The sequence below is a fragment of the Pipistrellus kuhlii genome, unplaced genomic scaffold (assembly GCF_014108245.1).
Source record: "Pipistrellus kuhlii isolate mPipKuh1 unplaced genomic scaffold, mPipKuh1.p scaffold_m20_p_7, whole genome shotgun sequence".
Lineage (NCBI taxonomy): Eukaryota > Metazoa > Chordata > Mammalia > Chiroptera > Vespertilionidae > Pipistrellus > Pipistrellus kuhlii.
Window position 1 is genome coordinate 40516218 of NW_023425573.1, and position 16606 is coordinate 40532823.

General features: G+C 44.1%; 1 protein-coding gene across 15 annotated transcripts in view; it reads right to left on the reverse strand.

Moving 5' to 3' along the window:
* Nucleotides 1-11468, reverse strand: part of UBR3 (ubiquitin protein ligase E3 component n-recognin 3) — a 128987-nt gene extending 117519 nt beyond the window's left edge. For 7 of the 15 annotated variants that reach the window (XM_036420515.2, XM_036420508.2, XM_036420507.2 and 4 more), the window contains exon 1: nt 10845-11466. In XM_036420515.2, the coding sequence (XP_036276408.1) occupies nt 10845-11389 (545 nt within the window). In that variant the 5' untranslated portion in view covers nt 11390-11466. Of the gene's footprint in view, nt 1-10844 lie in introns of all 15 variants that reach the window. The other 8 variants (XM_036420502.2, XM_045575570.1, XM_045575571.1 and 5 more) reach the window with 3 other exon arrangements.
* Nucleotides 11469-16606: the final 5138 nt, after the last annotated feature.

The window sequence follows — 16606 nt, forward strand, 5'->3', positions numbered from 1 at the left end:
CTCTCTCTCTCTCTCTCTCTCTCTCTATCTCTCTCTCTCTCTCTCTCTCTCTCTCTCTATATATATATATATATATATACATATGTATATATATATGTGTGTGTATATATATATATATATACACACACACACACACACACACACACACATATATATATTTATTTATTTATTTATTTATTTATTTATTTATTTAATACCTTAAAGGAACTAACCTCAATAATAGGTGTTTTCTGGTAGTAAGTGTGCTGATCACCTGCCTGGCATTACCAGGTATGGTGGTAACATTTATATTGTGTTCTTACTGCTGAATACAATACAGTTGCTGCCACCAAGTGACCAAAGCCTAAAAGCACAATTAGGGCTTATCCTATGAAAAATGCTATGTATTTTATTGTAAGTGCCATTGACAGAAAAGGCAACTCTGAAGCATCTTTACGAGGGATCTGGAAAGAGTACAATATAATATGGGAAATCACCCACCTTGGGGATGCTCTCAATGGGCTACCAGTCTGAATGAGAAATGCATTTGGAAGAAACTGTCACAAAGCAATGAAACAATTTTTAAAATGTTTTATTTCTTTTAGAGAGAGGAAAGAGAGGGAGAGAGACAAACATCGATCAGCTGCCTCCTGCACTTCCCCTACCAGGGATCGAGACTGTAACCCAAGCAAATGCGCTGGCCAGGAACCAAAACGACAACCTCTTGGTGCATGAAGCAATGCTCAACCCTAAGAAACCTAACACTCCAATCAGAAAAAAATGTATGCACATCTATGTTCATAGCAGCACAATTTACAATAGCTAAGATGTGGCAACAGTCCAAATGTCTGTCAGTAGATGAACGAATAAAAAAGCTGTGGTAGCCCTAACCGGTTTGGCTCAGTGGATAGAGCATCAGCCTGCGGACTTGAAGGGTCTCAGGTTCAATTCCAGTCAAGGGCATGTACCTTGGTTGCAGGCACATCCCCAGTAGGAGGTGTGCAAGAGGCAGCTGATTGATGTTTCTCTCTTGACTATGTTTCATTCTCTCTAACCTCTCCCTTCCTCTTTGCTAAAAAAAAAAATCAATAAAATAGATTTTTTTTTAATAGCTGAGGTACATTTACACCTTGGATGTTTATGCAGCAGTAAAAAAGAAGGATCTCCTACCCTTTGAGACAGTACAGAGAGACCTGCAGAGTATTATGCTAAGCGAAATAAGCCAGTCAGAGAAAGACAAGGATCTCATATGTAATCTAATGAACAAAATAAGCTGATGAACAAAATAGATCCAGAGATATAAAGCATGGAACAGATTGTAGAATATCAGTGGGAGGGCGGGAGTGGATGGAAAGAGATCAACCTAATAACTTGTATGTATATATGCATAACCCATGGACACAGACAATAGGATGGTGAAAGTCTGAGGCAGAGGGCAGGGGTGGGTTATAAGGTGTCAATTGGAGAAAAAAGGGGACATGTTATACTTTGAACAATAAAGGTTTTTTTAATGAAGGGTGGGTTTGTGGAAGCTAATAAAGTTGATGTTGGTTCTGGCCCGTGTTGCTCAATGATTAGAGCATCAGTCCATGCACTGAAGGCTTGAATCCCGGTCAAGGGCGTGTACCTGGGTTGCAGTTCAGTCCCTAACCCCTGGTAAGGCATGTGAGGGGAAAAAACAATCGATGTGTCTCTCTCTCATCAATGTTTCTCTCTTTCTCTCTCTCCTTCCTTCCCTTCTTTTCTTTCCTCCTTTCCACTCTCTAAAAATCAATGGGCGCCCAGCTGGGTGTGGCTCAGCAGCTGAGCGTGGACCCAGGAACCAAGAGGTCACCGGTTTGAGTCCCGGTCAGGGCACATGCTTGGGTTGCAGGCTTGATCCCCAGTGTGGAGCGTGCAGGAGGCAGCCAATCAATGATTCTCTGTCATCATTGATGTTTCTCTCTCTCCTTCTTCCTTCCTCTCTGAATTTAATAAAAACATATTTATAAAAATAAATAAATAATAAATAAATAAATAAAAATCAATGGGCAAAATATCCTCGGGTAGGAATTACAAAAAAAGAAAGAAAAAGTTGAAGAAGTTTTGGCATCCCATGACCAACAACTTACAGATTAAGAACTAATGCAATTGCAAGAGGCAAGGATATGAACCAAAAGCTAATGCAACAGCAAATGGCCCGAAAATGAAGTCATCCAGGAACTGAAGGTAAGCATTTGCATGAGATTTTCACTATGAATGACCATGCTGCAATGACTACAGAAAATAATGACTTTAATTTTGAAAGGGCATGTAGGGTTAGGACAGGTTTGCAAGATGTTTTGAGCCTACAAAGAATTGTATGATAGAAAAATGTGCCATGCTAAGCAGACAAGCATATTGTAGTACATCAAGTCTTCCACATCAGCTTTAGCAGACAACTAACTTTGGACCTCAACTTTCAATATTAAAAAAAGCAGATATAGCCGAAACCGGTTTGGCTCAGTGTAGGGGTGTCGAACTCAATCAGAGAAGGGGCCAAAATCTAAAATCCAGCCTAAATCACGGGCCGAATGGTTTACTGAACAGTCATAAACTGTCATTGTGATGGAAACGCAGCAGAGTGCAGTGATGACAGCGTGGTGCGGGCCACATTGCAAGGCCTGGCGGGACGGATTTGGCCCGCGGGCCTTGTGTTTGACACATGTGGGATAGAGCATCGGTCTGCAGACTGAAAGGTCCCAGGTTCAATTCCGGTCAGAGGCATGTACATTGGTTGCGGGCACGTCCCTGGTGGGGGATGTGCAGGAGGCAGCTGGTCGATGATTCTCTCTCATCAATGTTTCTGGCTATCTATCCCTTTCCCTTCCTCTCAATGAAAAATCAATAAAATATATTAAAAAGAAAGAAAGAAAAGCAGATATAATCTGCCTGCCCTGATGATTCAATGATGAGATGTTAACAGATGACCCTCTGCCTCTCTCTTCTACACCTACCTCCCACTACCCCAACCTCCATCAACTCTGCTTAATACAGCATCATCACCACCTCTCACTTACCAGTGAGCTCGCTGCTTCCCAAATCTAGTAAGGCAAACTATACCATACATACATTATTTGTATTTTATATAGGCTGTGTACTTATATCATTCCTGTTTTTAATATTGTTGGTGTTATTTTAGGTTTTGTATGTTATCTGGTATGATTTGGAAGGTTATTTGGAAGATCTAAGAATACTCAAAAATTTTTCATATAAATTAATGGTAATTGCTTTTTCACTTTGTACCATTTCTGCTTACAGAAGATTTCATAGGAATACTCTATTTTCTCATAGCATTAAAAACCTGTACTCAGGGGACCTTTCAAACAGAATTATTTTTTTTAATTTTATTTTATTGATTTTTTACAGAGAAGAAGGGAGAAAGATAGAGAGCTAGAAACGTCGATGAGAAAGAAACATCGACCAGCTGCCTCCCACACACCCCAACCAATGCACATGCCTCTGACTGGAATCGAACCCGGGACCCTTCAGTCCAAAGACCAACGCTCTACCACTGAGCCAAATTGGTTTCGGCCAAACAGAATTTTTTAAATATATTTTTATTTATTAGAGAGAGAGAGATGGGAAGGGAAAGGAAGAGAGAGAGAAACATCAGTAGGCTGTCGCACCCAACCAAGGATCAAACCTGCAACCTGAGCATGTGCCCTGACCAGAATCGAACCAGCAACCCTTCGGTGCATGAGACAACACTCGAGTCACACTGGTCAGACCTCAACCAGAATTATTTACCAGACTTCTCCTTTTCTTCTCTTTCTCATACTCTCCTATGCATATATTCATACTAGTGGCCCGATGCACGAAGAATGGGCCTTCGTTCCTCTGGCTGCTGGCACTGCCTTCAATCTGGCCAGAGCAGCCTTTCTGCTCTGGCCCAGAGCTGTCTTTCTGCATTCCCACATGGCCCAGAGGCCAGGAGCAGCTGGGGTGGTGCAGAATGCCTGCATCATCATGACGATGCCACAAGCATCCCACCCCCCAGCCACTTGGTGCCTGTGTATGCAAATTAGCCCACCATCTTTGTTTGGTTAATTTGCATACTCACTCCTGATTGGCTGGTGGGTGTCGTGAAGGTACAGTCAATTAAAGTGTTACTCTTTTGTTAGGTAAATACACGTGAACAACACACATAAATTCATGCAGATATCAAAAAGAAACTAAGTCTCTTTACAGGGAAAAAGAAAATGTTGTAAACTACCTGATAAAAAGACACTGCTCATAGCTTATAATAACCCTGGTCTATTATAATGAGGCATTGTTTAACAAAATGGCAAGTCCTCAGAAACTGTCTCCTGCCCAGGTTTGCTAATAATCTTAATTAGTTGGGAAAGAATATTGTGGGAAGCCACCTACTGCTGATACTATCATAAGAGGGCATCAAGGAAGGCCAATGGACCATGGGTGTTAGCAAGCTGATGCTAAGCACCGATTGTTCCATGTTGAGATTGTGGTGGCTCGAAGCAATTTTCTGACCTAATAGCCTCAAAGTAATGTTTACTGGACCTTACTGATCTTTACTGATCTTTATTGACCTTAGAGATGGTCTGTCTGCTAGCTGTTTTCTGTGCTTTACTAAAGGCAAGATGTGTATCTAAAACTGAATAAAAAGCAGATAAGACCAGATTTCAGTGTGCCTCTCCACGAGAGAGGTCTCCACCTGGTCCCCTATAACTTCTAAGTTCATATTTCTTTTATGGTATTTTCATTTGTGCATCAGCCCTTTCTTTAGGTCCTGAACCCTAGCCATGCAGGTCACAGCACAATATGCATCTTTAGATTAAAAAAACAACAAACAAACATGGCTCTGTTATGTAAGTCCACAATGTTTTTCTTATAGGCCAGATAGTACATATTTTAGGCTTTAAGAGGCAAACAGTCTCTGTAGCCACTACTCAAGTCTGTCAAGTGAAAGCAACCATGAACAATATAAATAAATGAGTGTGATTTGTCCCAATAAAACTTTATTTATAAAACCAAGCAGTCAATTCTTGCACATTAATGTTAACTCCATCTTCTATAAGGATCCAAATGATATATAACCATAGAATTAAAAGTGTAAAATTCTACCTAATCTATTAATTACATGAATCCATGTTCCAATAATCAATGAGGCCAATGCTCTTAGATTATGAGGAAAGTATTTAAAATACAGAGATCTCAACCACTGCTTCAAAAATCTCAACTACAAAATGAAGAGTTGGTAGTAAGTGATCTTTAGGGTGCATTCTACCATTGAAATTGTATGTGCACCTTTGCAAATAAGCAGCCTAAGGGCTGGAAAGATTAAATCACATTTTGTTGTCACCATAAATAATTGCCAGAAAAAGTAACCATGGATGACAAATTACAGGCAAATATATGTACCTCTGAAAAGGTGTTAATCAGTAAGCAAAAGAGTGGTTCACATTTCAAAATAATATTTATTCCACAGACTCCAATTCAGAAGATCTGGATCCCAGCTATGTTAGTGATCACACATTGAATAAGACCCTTAACTTCCTTTTCCACAAAATGAGGACAAAAATACTACCTCACGGCTTATTATCTGGACGAAAAGGGTAAAAAATGTAATGTAAAATAAAAAACTAGCAAGATAATGGGTGTTAATAAAGCAATACAAAGAATTACAATAAATGTGAATGGTAATAAGCATACCAATTAAAAGACAGAGATTTCTGCCAAAACCGAGAGCATCCCCCTGCAGACTGAAAGGTCCCAGGTTCGATTCCGGTTGGGGACATGTACCGTGGTTGCGGGCACATCCCCAGCAGGGGGTGTGCAAGAGGCAGCTGATCAATGATTCTCTCTGGTTGATATTTCTAGCTCTCTATCCCTCTCTCTTCCTCTCTGTAAAAAGTCAATAAAATATATATATATATTTTTAAAAAGATTTCTGATTGGATTGAAAAAAAAAAAAGCATTAATAGAACAGACATAGACTATTATATTAGTTTCAGGTATACAACATAATGGTTTAATATCTGTATATAGTGGGAAATGACCACTTTATAAATCTAGTTAAATGCACTGTAAACATAAACATATAAAGATATACTTAAGGTAAAAGTAAAAGGATGGAAACAGATATACCATGCAAATTCTAACTTACAAATGTCGGACCGAACAGAAACAGACCCGGAGACAGAGAAGCAACGATCAGGCTATCAAACCTCAGAAGGAAGATAGGGGAGGATGGGAGTAAGCGGGAGATATCATCCAAAGGACTTGTGTGCATGCATATAAGCCTAACCAGTGGTCATGGACAACAAGGGGGGATATATGTGAGGAGAGGTTTGGGATGGGAATGGGGGGATGAGGACAATTAGGTGATACCATAATCAATAAAGAAATTAAAAAAAAAAAGTCAGGCCAACCTTAGATAACGAGCTGAAACTTGTATGCATGTATATAAACATAACCAATGGACGCAAGAGACTGGGAGGGGAGTGAGGGCATGTACCAGGGGTAGGGGAGGTCGGGGGAAGAGACATAAGTACTACTATTTCTAATACTTTAAACAATAAAATAAAATTTAAAAAAAGAAATAAAGATTTAAAAAAAGAAACCTGCCCAGTTAGGTGTTGCTCAGTGGTTGAGCATCAACCCATGAATCAAGAGGTCTCCGGTACAATTTCCCATCAGGACACATGCCTGGGCTGCTGGCTCCATTCCCAGCAGGAGGTGTGCAGGAGGCAGCCCGTTAATGTCTCTCTCATCAATGTTTCTTTATATATAGACTTCTCCCTTTCTTTCTTTATAAAATCAATAAAAAGGTATTTTTTTTTTTAATTAAGAAACCTGACACTATATGATTTCAGGAAAATCTTCCCATGAAAGCAAATGAGGGTAGACTTCTAACAGGTGTAGACTCCTTGTCTAAAAGGAGACAGTGCTCTCCCAAAATCTGGTTCACATGAAATCCATGTAAACACATATACACTGTGGGACAGAGCCAGCTCCTTTCTGGAAAGATGACTTCATTTGTTTTTTTTATTGTTGACAGTGTTACAGGTGTCTCTTTTCAATGTCTTATAACTTTCTGAGTATAGGTCTTCTACCTTAAGGGTTAAATTTATTCTAAGTTATTTGTTATTGATATTTTAGAGAGAGGAAGTGAGAAGGAGGGAGAGAGGAAAAAAGAGAGTGAGAGGAAGAGAGAAACATGAGTCAATTGCCTCCCACACACGCCCCAACCAGGGATCGAACCCACAACCTGGGTATGTGCCCTGATTGGGAATCAAACCCACCACTTTTCAGTGCACCTGACAACACTCCAACCAACTAAGCCACATTGGCCAGAGCTCCGAAGTATTTTTTAATGCAAATGTGAATGGAATTGTTTTCTTAGTTTCCCTTTCTCAGTTCATTGTCAGTGTACAAATATACAATAAATTCTGGGCATTTATTTTGTATCCTGCTACTTTACTCAATTTATCTATCAGATCTAGTAGTTTTCTGGTAGAATCTTTAAGGTTCTCTCTATATAGTTTCATATCATCTGCAAATAAAGACAGTTTTACTTCTTTCTTTCCCAATTTGAATGCCTTTTATTTCTTTTTATTGTCTGATTACTCTGTCTAGGAATTCAAATACCATGGTGAGTAAAAGTGTTAAAAGTGGATATCCGTGTCTTGTTCCTGACCTTAAGGAAAACTATTTTAGTTTTCACCATTAAGTATGATGTTAGCCAAAACCAGTTTGGCTCAGTGGATAGAGCGTCAGCCTGAGGACTGAAAGGTCCCAGGTTCGACTCCTGTCAAGGGAATGTACATTGGTTGCGGGCACATCCCCAATAGGGAATGTGCAGGAGGCAGCGGATCAATGTTTCTCTCTCATCCATGTTTTTAACTCTCATGCCCGGAGCAGCCGGGTCTGGTGCGGCCAGGCCCGGAGCAGCGGCTGCCAGGCTGGGAGCGGCCAGGCCCAGAGCAGCCGGGTCTGATGCGGCCAGGCCCGGAGCAGCGGCTGCCAGGCTGGGAGCGACCAGGCCCGGAGCAGCCGGGTCTGGTGCGGCCAGGCCCGGAGCAGCGGCTGCCAGGCTGGGAGCGGCCAGGCCCGGAGCAGCCGGGTCTGGTGCGGCCAGGCCCGGAGCAGCGGCTGTCAGGCTGGAAGCAGCCAGGCCCGGAGCAGCCGGGTCTTGTGCGGCCAGGCCCGGAGCAGCGGCTGCCAGGCTGGAAGCAGCCAGGCCCGGAGCAGCCGGGTCTGGTGCGGCCAGGCCCGGAGCAGCGGCTGCCAGGCTGGGAGCGGCCAGGCCCGGAGCAGCGGCTGCCAGGCTGGGAGCGGCCAGGCCCGGAGCAGCCGGGTCTGGTGCGGCCAGGCCCGGAGCAGCGGCTGCCAGGCTGGAAGCGGCCAGGCCCGGAGCAGCTGGGTCTTGTGCGGCCAGGCCCGGAGCAGCGGTTGCCAGGCTGGGAGCGGCCAGGCCCAGAGCAGCCGGGTCTTGTGCGGCCAGGCCCGGAGCAGCGGCTGCCAGGCTGGGAGCGGCCAGGCCCGGAGCAGCGGCTGCCAGGCTGGGAGCGGCCAGGCCCGGAGCAGCCGGGTCTTGTGCGGCCAGGCCCGGAGCAGCGGTTGCCAGGCTGGGAGCGGCCAGGCCCGGAGCAGCCGGGTCTGGTGCGGCCAGGCCCGGAGCAGCAGCTGCCTGGCTGGGAGCAGCCAGGCCCGAAGCAGCGGCTGCCAGGCTGGGAGCGGCCAGGCCCGGAGCAGCCGGGTCTGGTGCGGCCAGACCCGGAGCAGCGGCTGCCAGGCTGGGAGCGGCCAGGCCCGGAGCAGCGGCTGCCAGGCTGGGAGCGGCCAGGCCCAAAGCAGCTGGGTCTGGTGCGGCCAGGCCCGGAGCAGCAGCTGCCAGGCTGGGAGTGGCCAGGCCCGGAGCAGCTGGGCCCAGAGCAGCCGGGTCGGGTGCGGCCAGGTCCGGAGCAGCAGCAGCCAGGTCCAGAGCAACTAGGTCGGGAGTGGCGGTGACCAGACCCGGAGCAGCTGGTTGTGGAACGAGCCAGAGCAACAGAGGCCAGGCCCGAAGCAGCCAGGCCCGGAACAGCTCGCTTCTCGCCTGCCCCTGCCCCACGGCGGCCTCTCAGACATGGCTGGAAACTTTTGTGGGAACTTGAGGGTCTGCTGAATCAAGTGATGAAGGCTTAGATCTGGATGTGTTGAGTTAGTATAGGGCTGGGGTGTTGATCTGTGAGTGCCTTGGGTGGGGCCTGGATGAGGCTGGTTTACCTATTTGGAAATGTCTTTTGTGTGAAATGTATCATTGGGCATGTGGTGGTATTATTGATATGAGAAAATGCTAAGTAACAGATTTACTATCTGAAAAGGGATTTACTATCGGGGAAAGGGAGGGAGGAAGAGACTGAACATAAACTGTGCAGCTATAAATGAGGACAATGGGGGATGGGGAGGGGGTGGAGGGTGGGGTGGGAACCTGGTGGAGGGGGGAAGAAATGAGGAACCTTTGTAACAATATGAACAATAAAGATTATTTTTTTAAAAATAAAAATAGCCGAAACCAGTTTGGCTCAGTGGATAGAGTGTCGGCTTGGGGACTGAAGGGTCCAGGGTTCGATTCCGGTCAGGGGCATGTACCTTGGTTGCGGGCATGTCCCCAGTGGGGGGTGTGCGGGAGGCAGCTGATCAATGACTCTCTCTCATCGATGTTTCTAACTCTGTATCTCTCTCCCTTTCTCTCTGTACAAAATCAATAAAATATATTTTTAAAAAATAAAATAAAATAAAATAAAAATAAAAATTAAAAATAAAAATAAAAATAAAATAAAATAAAATTTCCTCTCAGTCACAGAGTTTTTCCTTTACCCAGGACTTCCCTAAGCATGGGCATCATGTCCCAAGCCAAAACACTGCATGTACTAACTCTTTAACTCACTGCAATCCCTGAAATGTCTTCTCTTCCAAACCCCAACACCCTGGTACCTCCCACCTATTAAAAAAAAAAAAAAAGCATTTGTTGAGTGTCTCCTTTTAGAAAGATGGCACGTATTACACAGTGAATAAGGTGCCCTTTTAAACTGGAGAAAAGCGAACGTCTGATTCCTGATTTGCTCCATGTTTTGCCTGTTCTTCTGGTATAGAGGGTACTCTATAACTGACTGCTCGGGAGCCCGATTCGAGATGTCATGCCAGCACACCAAATGCCCCACTGACAGCTCAACAGTCGCTTTCCCTACAGGCCCCTCCCACTCGCTCCTCCCTCCACCCCCATGAGCTCCAGGGCTGCTTCGCACAGAGACAGCCGCACACTGACAGTTCAGAAGCCCTTCTCCCTGCGCCGTCCTTACCCTGCGGGCTGCAAGACCACCACCCCCCCCGCTGCCCCTCCTCACCCCGCGATCCAATTCGGATCCAATTCGGCCCACCTACCCCTCCCAGCCAAACCAAATCACAGCGTCATGTCTCCCCAAGAAGCACGCAGCTGTCTGTGCACAGCCTTTCCCAACAAGTGCACCACTGACAGCTCGACACCAGACTCCCCAGGCATCCTTTCCCTCCTGCTACCCCAGCAGGCACAGGCTCCTTTCTCGCCATCACTCAAGTCGGGGGCCCCGGCTTCCCCGCAACATTCTCAGCGCGTCCCTTCAACACGCTCCCCGCTCTCCCTCTCCCTGTCACCCCCTCTCCGCCGCTGACAGCTCCGACACCGCCATCCGCGTGTGCCTGCACCCTCCTCCCCGCGCTCCTTCCCCTTCGCAGCTCAGGATCGCCCCCCCCCCCCACGTCCCCATCCATCCCCGGGCTCCCAAAGCCCAGGCCTGGACCCCCCGCTGCGCGCCCCGGCGCCCCGGGGAGGGAGGGAGAGAGGGAGGGAGGACTGCACTCACCCGCTCTCCCGCATCACGTTGCTGTCCCCGCAGTCGCAGGCGCCGCCGGCCTGGCTGCGGAACATGTTGAAGTCGTGTCCCGTGTGGTCGCCCTGGTGGAAGCACTCGGCGCACAGCGACATGCACGGGGAGATGCCGCACGTCCGGCAGCGGTAGGCCACGAAGTTGGCCGTCCAGACCAGGCCGCAGAGCGCCGCGGGGTCGTAGGCCCGCACGGCCGCGCAGAACTCCTCGTAGCCGCCGCCGCCCGCCAGGAGGCACTTACACCACTCCAGGGCCTCCTCCTCGGCCGCCGCCGCCGCCGCCGCGCCGCCGCCGCCCGCCGCCTCCTCGCCGTCCGCAGCCGCGGCCAGCGGCCGCTCGGCGCTCAGCACCCGCTCCAGCAGCGCCTGCAGCTCCTCGGCGCCCGCCCGGTTGTCCGGGCGGCTCAGGGCCGCCTTCAGGTGCGCCGCGGTGGCCGCCTTGTCCAGCGCCGGCCCGGGGGCAGGCGGCTCGGGCTGGGGCGGCTGGGGGGCCCCGGCGGCCGCCGCGGCCGCCGCCGCCATGATGAGAGCTCAGAATTTGGAGAGCCCAGGGCCGGCGGCTCCTCCCGGGAGGGTGGGGGAATTGACTGCTGCGACGGCTCCGCCGCCCAACTCTCGCGATAGCCGGGAGCTGCCGCGCACCTTCGGCGCCGGCGCCGCCCCCGCGGACTGCGGCGCTGGTGCGGGCTGCGCACGCCGCCGCAGCTCAGCTCGCCTGGGAGCCTGCCGCATCCGCTCCCCGCCGCCTCCCGGCTGTCAAAGCGAAGAGCGGCGGAAAGATTTCATGTGAAAATTCTTTAATATGAAAAATCTTTCATGTGGACAATGGTGGTGGTGGTGGTTGTTTTTTAATGTGCCTGGATATAGGAATTATACGCAGCATCTTTCAGATGTGTTTTAAGCATCTGCATTTCGTCTCTGCGATAGAAATCCCCACTGTCAAATCCATAATGAATATGTCAATGGCAAATGGACGCAGGAAAGGTGCTCAGCATCATGAGTCGTGAAGGAAATGCTAATTAAAACTATGAGATACCGCTATACACACCCACTAGAATGATCAACAAGACAGACAATAACAAATGTAAGCAGGGATGTGGAGAAGCAGGCACCCTCATACTTCACAGATGGGAATGTAAAATAGTACAGCATGTGGGGAAATTGACATGTTTGACAGTTAGCTTGACATTTATTACAGAGCCCTTCAATTCCACTCCTAGGAAGCTACCCAAGGTAATTTACAACATATATTCACACAAAGACTTAAAGGTAAATATAGTAGCCAAAACAAAAACAAAAACTGGAAGCAATCCAAAAGTCTATCAATTCATAAATGGATAAACAAAATACGATATATCCATATAATGGTATACTACTTAACAATAAAAAGGCATGAAATATGTGCTATAACATGAATGAACTTCAAAAATCTTATGTCATGAAAGAAGTCAGATACCCTCCAAATTTTATATTGTATGATCCCATTTACATGAACTGTTCAGAAAAGGCAAATCTATGGAGACAGAAAGTAGATTAGCAGTTGAGTAATCTATGGGAAGGTGACAGCAGCCGGGACCGGTTTGGTTCAGTGGATAGAGCATCGGCCTGCAGACTGAAAGGTCCCGGGTTCGATTCTGGTTAAGGGCAAGTACCTTGGTTGCAGGCACATCCCCAGTGGGGGGTATGCAAGAGGCAGCTGGTCGGTGTTGGGAATGTAAAATAGTACAGCATGTGGGGAAATTGACATGTTTGACAGTTAGCTTGACATTTATTACAGAGCCCTTCAATTCCACTCCTAGGAAGCTACCCAAGGTAATTTACAACATATATTCACACAAAGACTTAAAGGTAAATATAGTAGCCAAAACAAAAACAAAAACTGGAAGCAATCCAAAAGTCTATCAATTCATAAATGGATAAACAAAATACGATATATCCATATAATGGTATACTACTTAACAATAAAAAGGCATGAAATATGTGCTATAACATGAATGAACTTCAAAAATCTTATGTCATGAAAGAAGTCAGATACCCTCCAAATTTTATATTGTATGATCCCATTTACATGAACTGTTCAGAAAAGGCAAATCTATGGAGACAGAAAGTAGATTAGCAGTTGAGTAATCTATGGGAAGGTGACAGCAGCCGGGACCGGTTTGGTTCAGTGGATAGAGCATCGGCCTGCAGACTGAAAGGTCCCGGGTTCGATTCTGGTTAAGGGCAAGTACCTTGGTTGCAGGCACATCCCCAGTGGGGGGTATGCAAGAGGCAGCTGGTCGGTGTTTCTCTCTCATCGATGTTTCTAACTCTCTGTCCCTCTCAATTCCTCTCTGTGTAAAACCAATAAAATATATATTTTTTTTAAAAAGTGACAGCAAATAGGTACTAAGGGTCTTCATAGAATGATAGAAATGTTCTAAATTTGGATTGTGATGATGGTTGCACAACTATGTGAAATTTACTAAAAATCATTGTGTTCTACTCTAAAAACAGGTGGATTTTATAGTATGAAAATATACCTCAATAAAACAACTAATGATCATAATCAGTGGTAGTACTCATTGTTTGAGATGAATAAAAACCCAGTTTCTGTCCAGATAGAAACTATTTTACTGCTTTAGCTTTCAAAATCAATATGACAAGCTCTCATATTTTTGGTTCTCCTAAAGTGTCTGGGGCTTCTATCATTTGAATCCAGGAAGTCTGACATTTTTCCTTTTCAATGCATTAGTGTAATATAACAATTCTTCTTCTAAATTACCTCTCAAATAACAGTGCTGTGTAATGGGGAATTCCTACAGCGATCATATTTCCATGAGGGAAAGCCAGATTGAAATTCAGCCGAAAACTCAGTACTCACTTCAATGTTATATACCTCATAAGATTTCATTTAAGTATGTTATTATTACTCCACTGAAGACATTGAATAAATAATGCAATATGCTGCAGTTACTGAAAGCTAAAAATAGTACCTAAAAAAACTGTGTTCTTACGTATTTCATCTTAATTAATGCAAAGAAAAATCTGGTAATACTTCTAAATTGGCTTTTCAGATTAAAATAAAACACACAGATCAGTTAAAAGGTATAAATAAATAATAGATAACATCATTACTTCCAAACTTAAAATAGATACCTTCAACAGAGAATTTAAAAATTAATGTAAATACTTCAAAATTGTTTTTGTATTAATTAAGATTTTCTTAGTTGCAAGTGATAAAAACCCAACTTGAATTAGCTGAAGCCAAAAGAGGACCATATTAGATCACACAGTAACCAACGGAGGAAAGGGGGAAATGAACCTGGATGTGTATCCATCTTTGTTTTTGGCAAGCATCAGCTCTGTGGTCTTCTGTGCATGGGGCTCCTCCAACCCCAGCTCTAAGCCATATCCCACTTCACAACAAAGAAAAGGGTCTCTTCTCTGCCAGATCCACATCAAATCCTAGATGGCCCATGCCATTCTTACCATCAGAAGTAGAGGAGGCCATACCTGCCAGGCACATAAGTATACAAAATGCTTAGAACATTAATTTTTCAATTTCTACCTGGCCTCCAAATACACACAAGACCTTCTCTACATACACAGCAAATTTGCCAGTTCTAATGACAAATGTTGAAATTTCACATGGTAAGAAACATTGTTCCTACTATGAACAGGAATTCCTACAAGTGAGCACATTTAACAATCACAACCATCCTGAGAGGCACTTCTCATTATCCCTATTTTACAAATAGCAGTGATACTCTGCATTTCACAGCCTTCAAACCATAAGAACAAACCCTGGTAGAAAAACCATTCATTGTTCCTGAGTGGGCCTGTCTTTCTCCCATCTTCCTTCCTTCTTTCCTTCTTTCCTTCCTCCCTTCCTTCCTTCCTTCCTTCCTTCCTTCCTTCCTTCCTTCCTTCCTTTCATCTTAAAAGCTACCTTGAAACTATACTTACTGCTAGTCTCTCATTTGTTTAATATTGAAGCAAAGACATTTTAGTAATTTCTCAAGTTGTGCTTTAGAAATATTTTGGAGGGAAAAAAAGCATGACGGTGCATTAAGTGTCTGACCTATTTTAGCTCCTCTACAGGAGCAACTTTTCCAAGGTTATGAATGCTTGACAACTCCCTGGGGTCTTTTTTTATTATCATTCAATACCATTACAAGTTGTCCTACTTTTCTTTTCCTCCATTCTTTTTTTTTAATCCAAGCAAAGTTTCCTTCTCTGCATCCCTATTAAAGACCAAAAGATTTTCACCCACTGCCCTATTCATGCAGCAAATTAATTCAATAAATGTTTGTTAGCTCCTACTAATTACTTTGAACAAAACACATGGTCCACGGCATGGCTTAGCATGACACATTCACATATAATGCTCCTTACACTGAGCTTACCCACTTATGGGAACATATTATATATTGTAACCTAATCTACAAATACAGTCTTATTGTTGCTACAACTATTATTACTTATAATCTGGGAGTAAAAAAAAAATACTAACCACAAAATAAAAGACTAGCAAAATGAGTTAACTTAAAATTTCTATTTATTAAAAGAAACAGTTAAGAGTTACAGACTTTCACCCACAGCCAACATCATATTCAATGGGCAAAAACTATGAGCATTTCCCTTAAGATCAGGAACAAGACAGGATGTATACTTTCACCACTCTTATTCAATGTAAAACTGGAAGTCTTAGCCACAGCAATCAGACAAGAAGAAGAAATAAAAAGGCATCCAAATTGGAAAGTAAGAAGTAAAACTGTCATTATTTGCAGATGACGTGATATTGTATATAGAGATCTCTAAAGATTATACCAAAAACTATTAGAACTGTTAAATGAGTTCAGTAAAGTAGCAGGATACAAAATAATAAAATCAGTTGCATTTTTATACACCAATAATGAACTATCAGAAAAGGAAACTAAAAAGAACAATCCCATTTACAACTGCTTCAAAAAGAATAAAATAGCCTGGCCAGTGTGATTCAGTGGTTGAGCATAGACCTATAAATCAGGAGGACAAGGTTCAATTCCCAGTTAAGGCACATTACAGGGTTGCAAACTAAGTCCCCAGAATGGGGCGTGCAGGAGGCAATCAATCAATGAATCTCTCTCACCACTGATGTTTCTATCTCTCCCTTCCTTTCTGAAATCAATAAAAATTTATTTTTTTAAAAGAAAGTAAAAAGCCAACCCACAAAATGGGAGAAACTATTTACAGACTACTAGTATATAACTGTCAAGGATCAAGTATGTAGAATATACAAAGAACTCTTACAACTCAACAATAAAAACATGAATAACCCAATTTTGAAATAAGCAAAGGGTTTTGGATTGTTATTTACCCAAAGAAGCTATAGAAATTATCAAGAAGCATATTTTAAAATGTTCATCAGGAAAATATAAATCAAACCACAATTAATTGCTACTTCATATTTGATAGGATGGCTATCATTTAAAAAATAAAAAATAATAAGTGTTGGTGAGGATATGGAGAACTTGTTTATAGGAATGTGGTCAGACATTGTTTATAGGAAGCTAAAATGATGACACATGAAGGATCTTTGTGGTGATGGAAATATTGTATATTGACTATTATCTGTCAATATCCTGGTTGTGATACTATACTATAGTTTTGCACACTGTTATTATTGGGAAAAACTGAGTAAAAAATATACATAATCTCTATGTATTATTTCTTATGGTTGTATATAAATTTACAATTATCTAAAAATAAAAAATT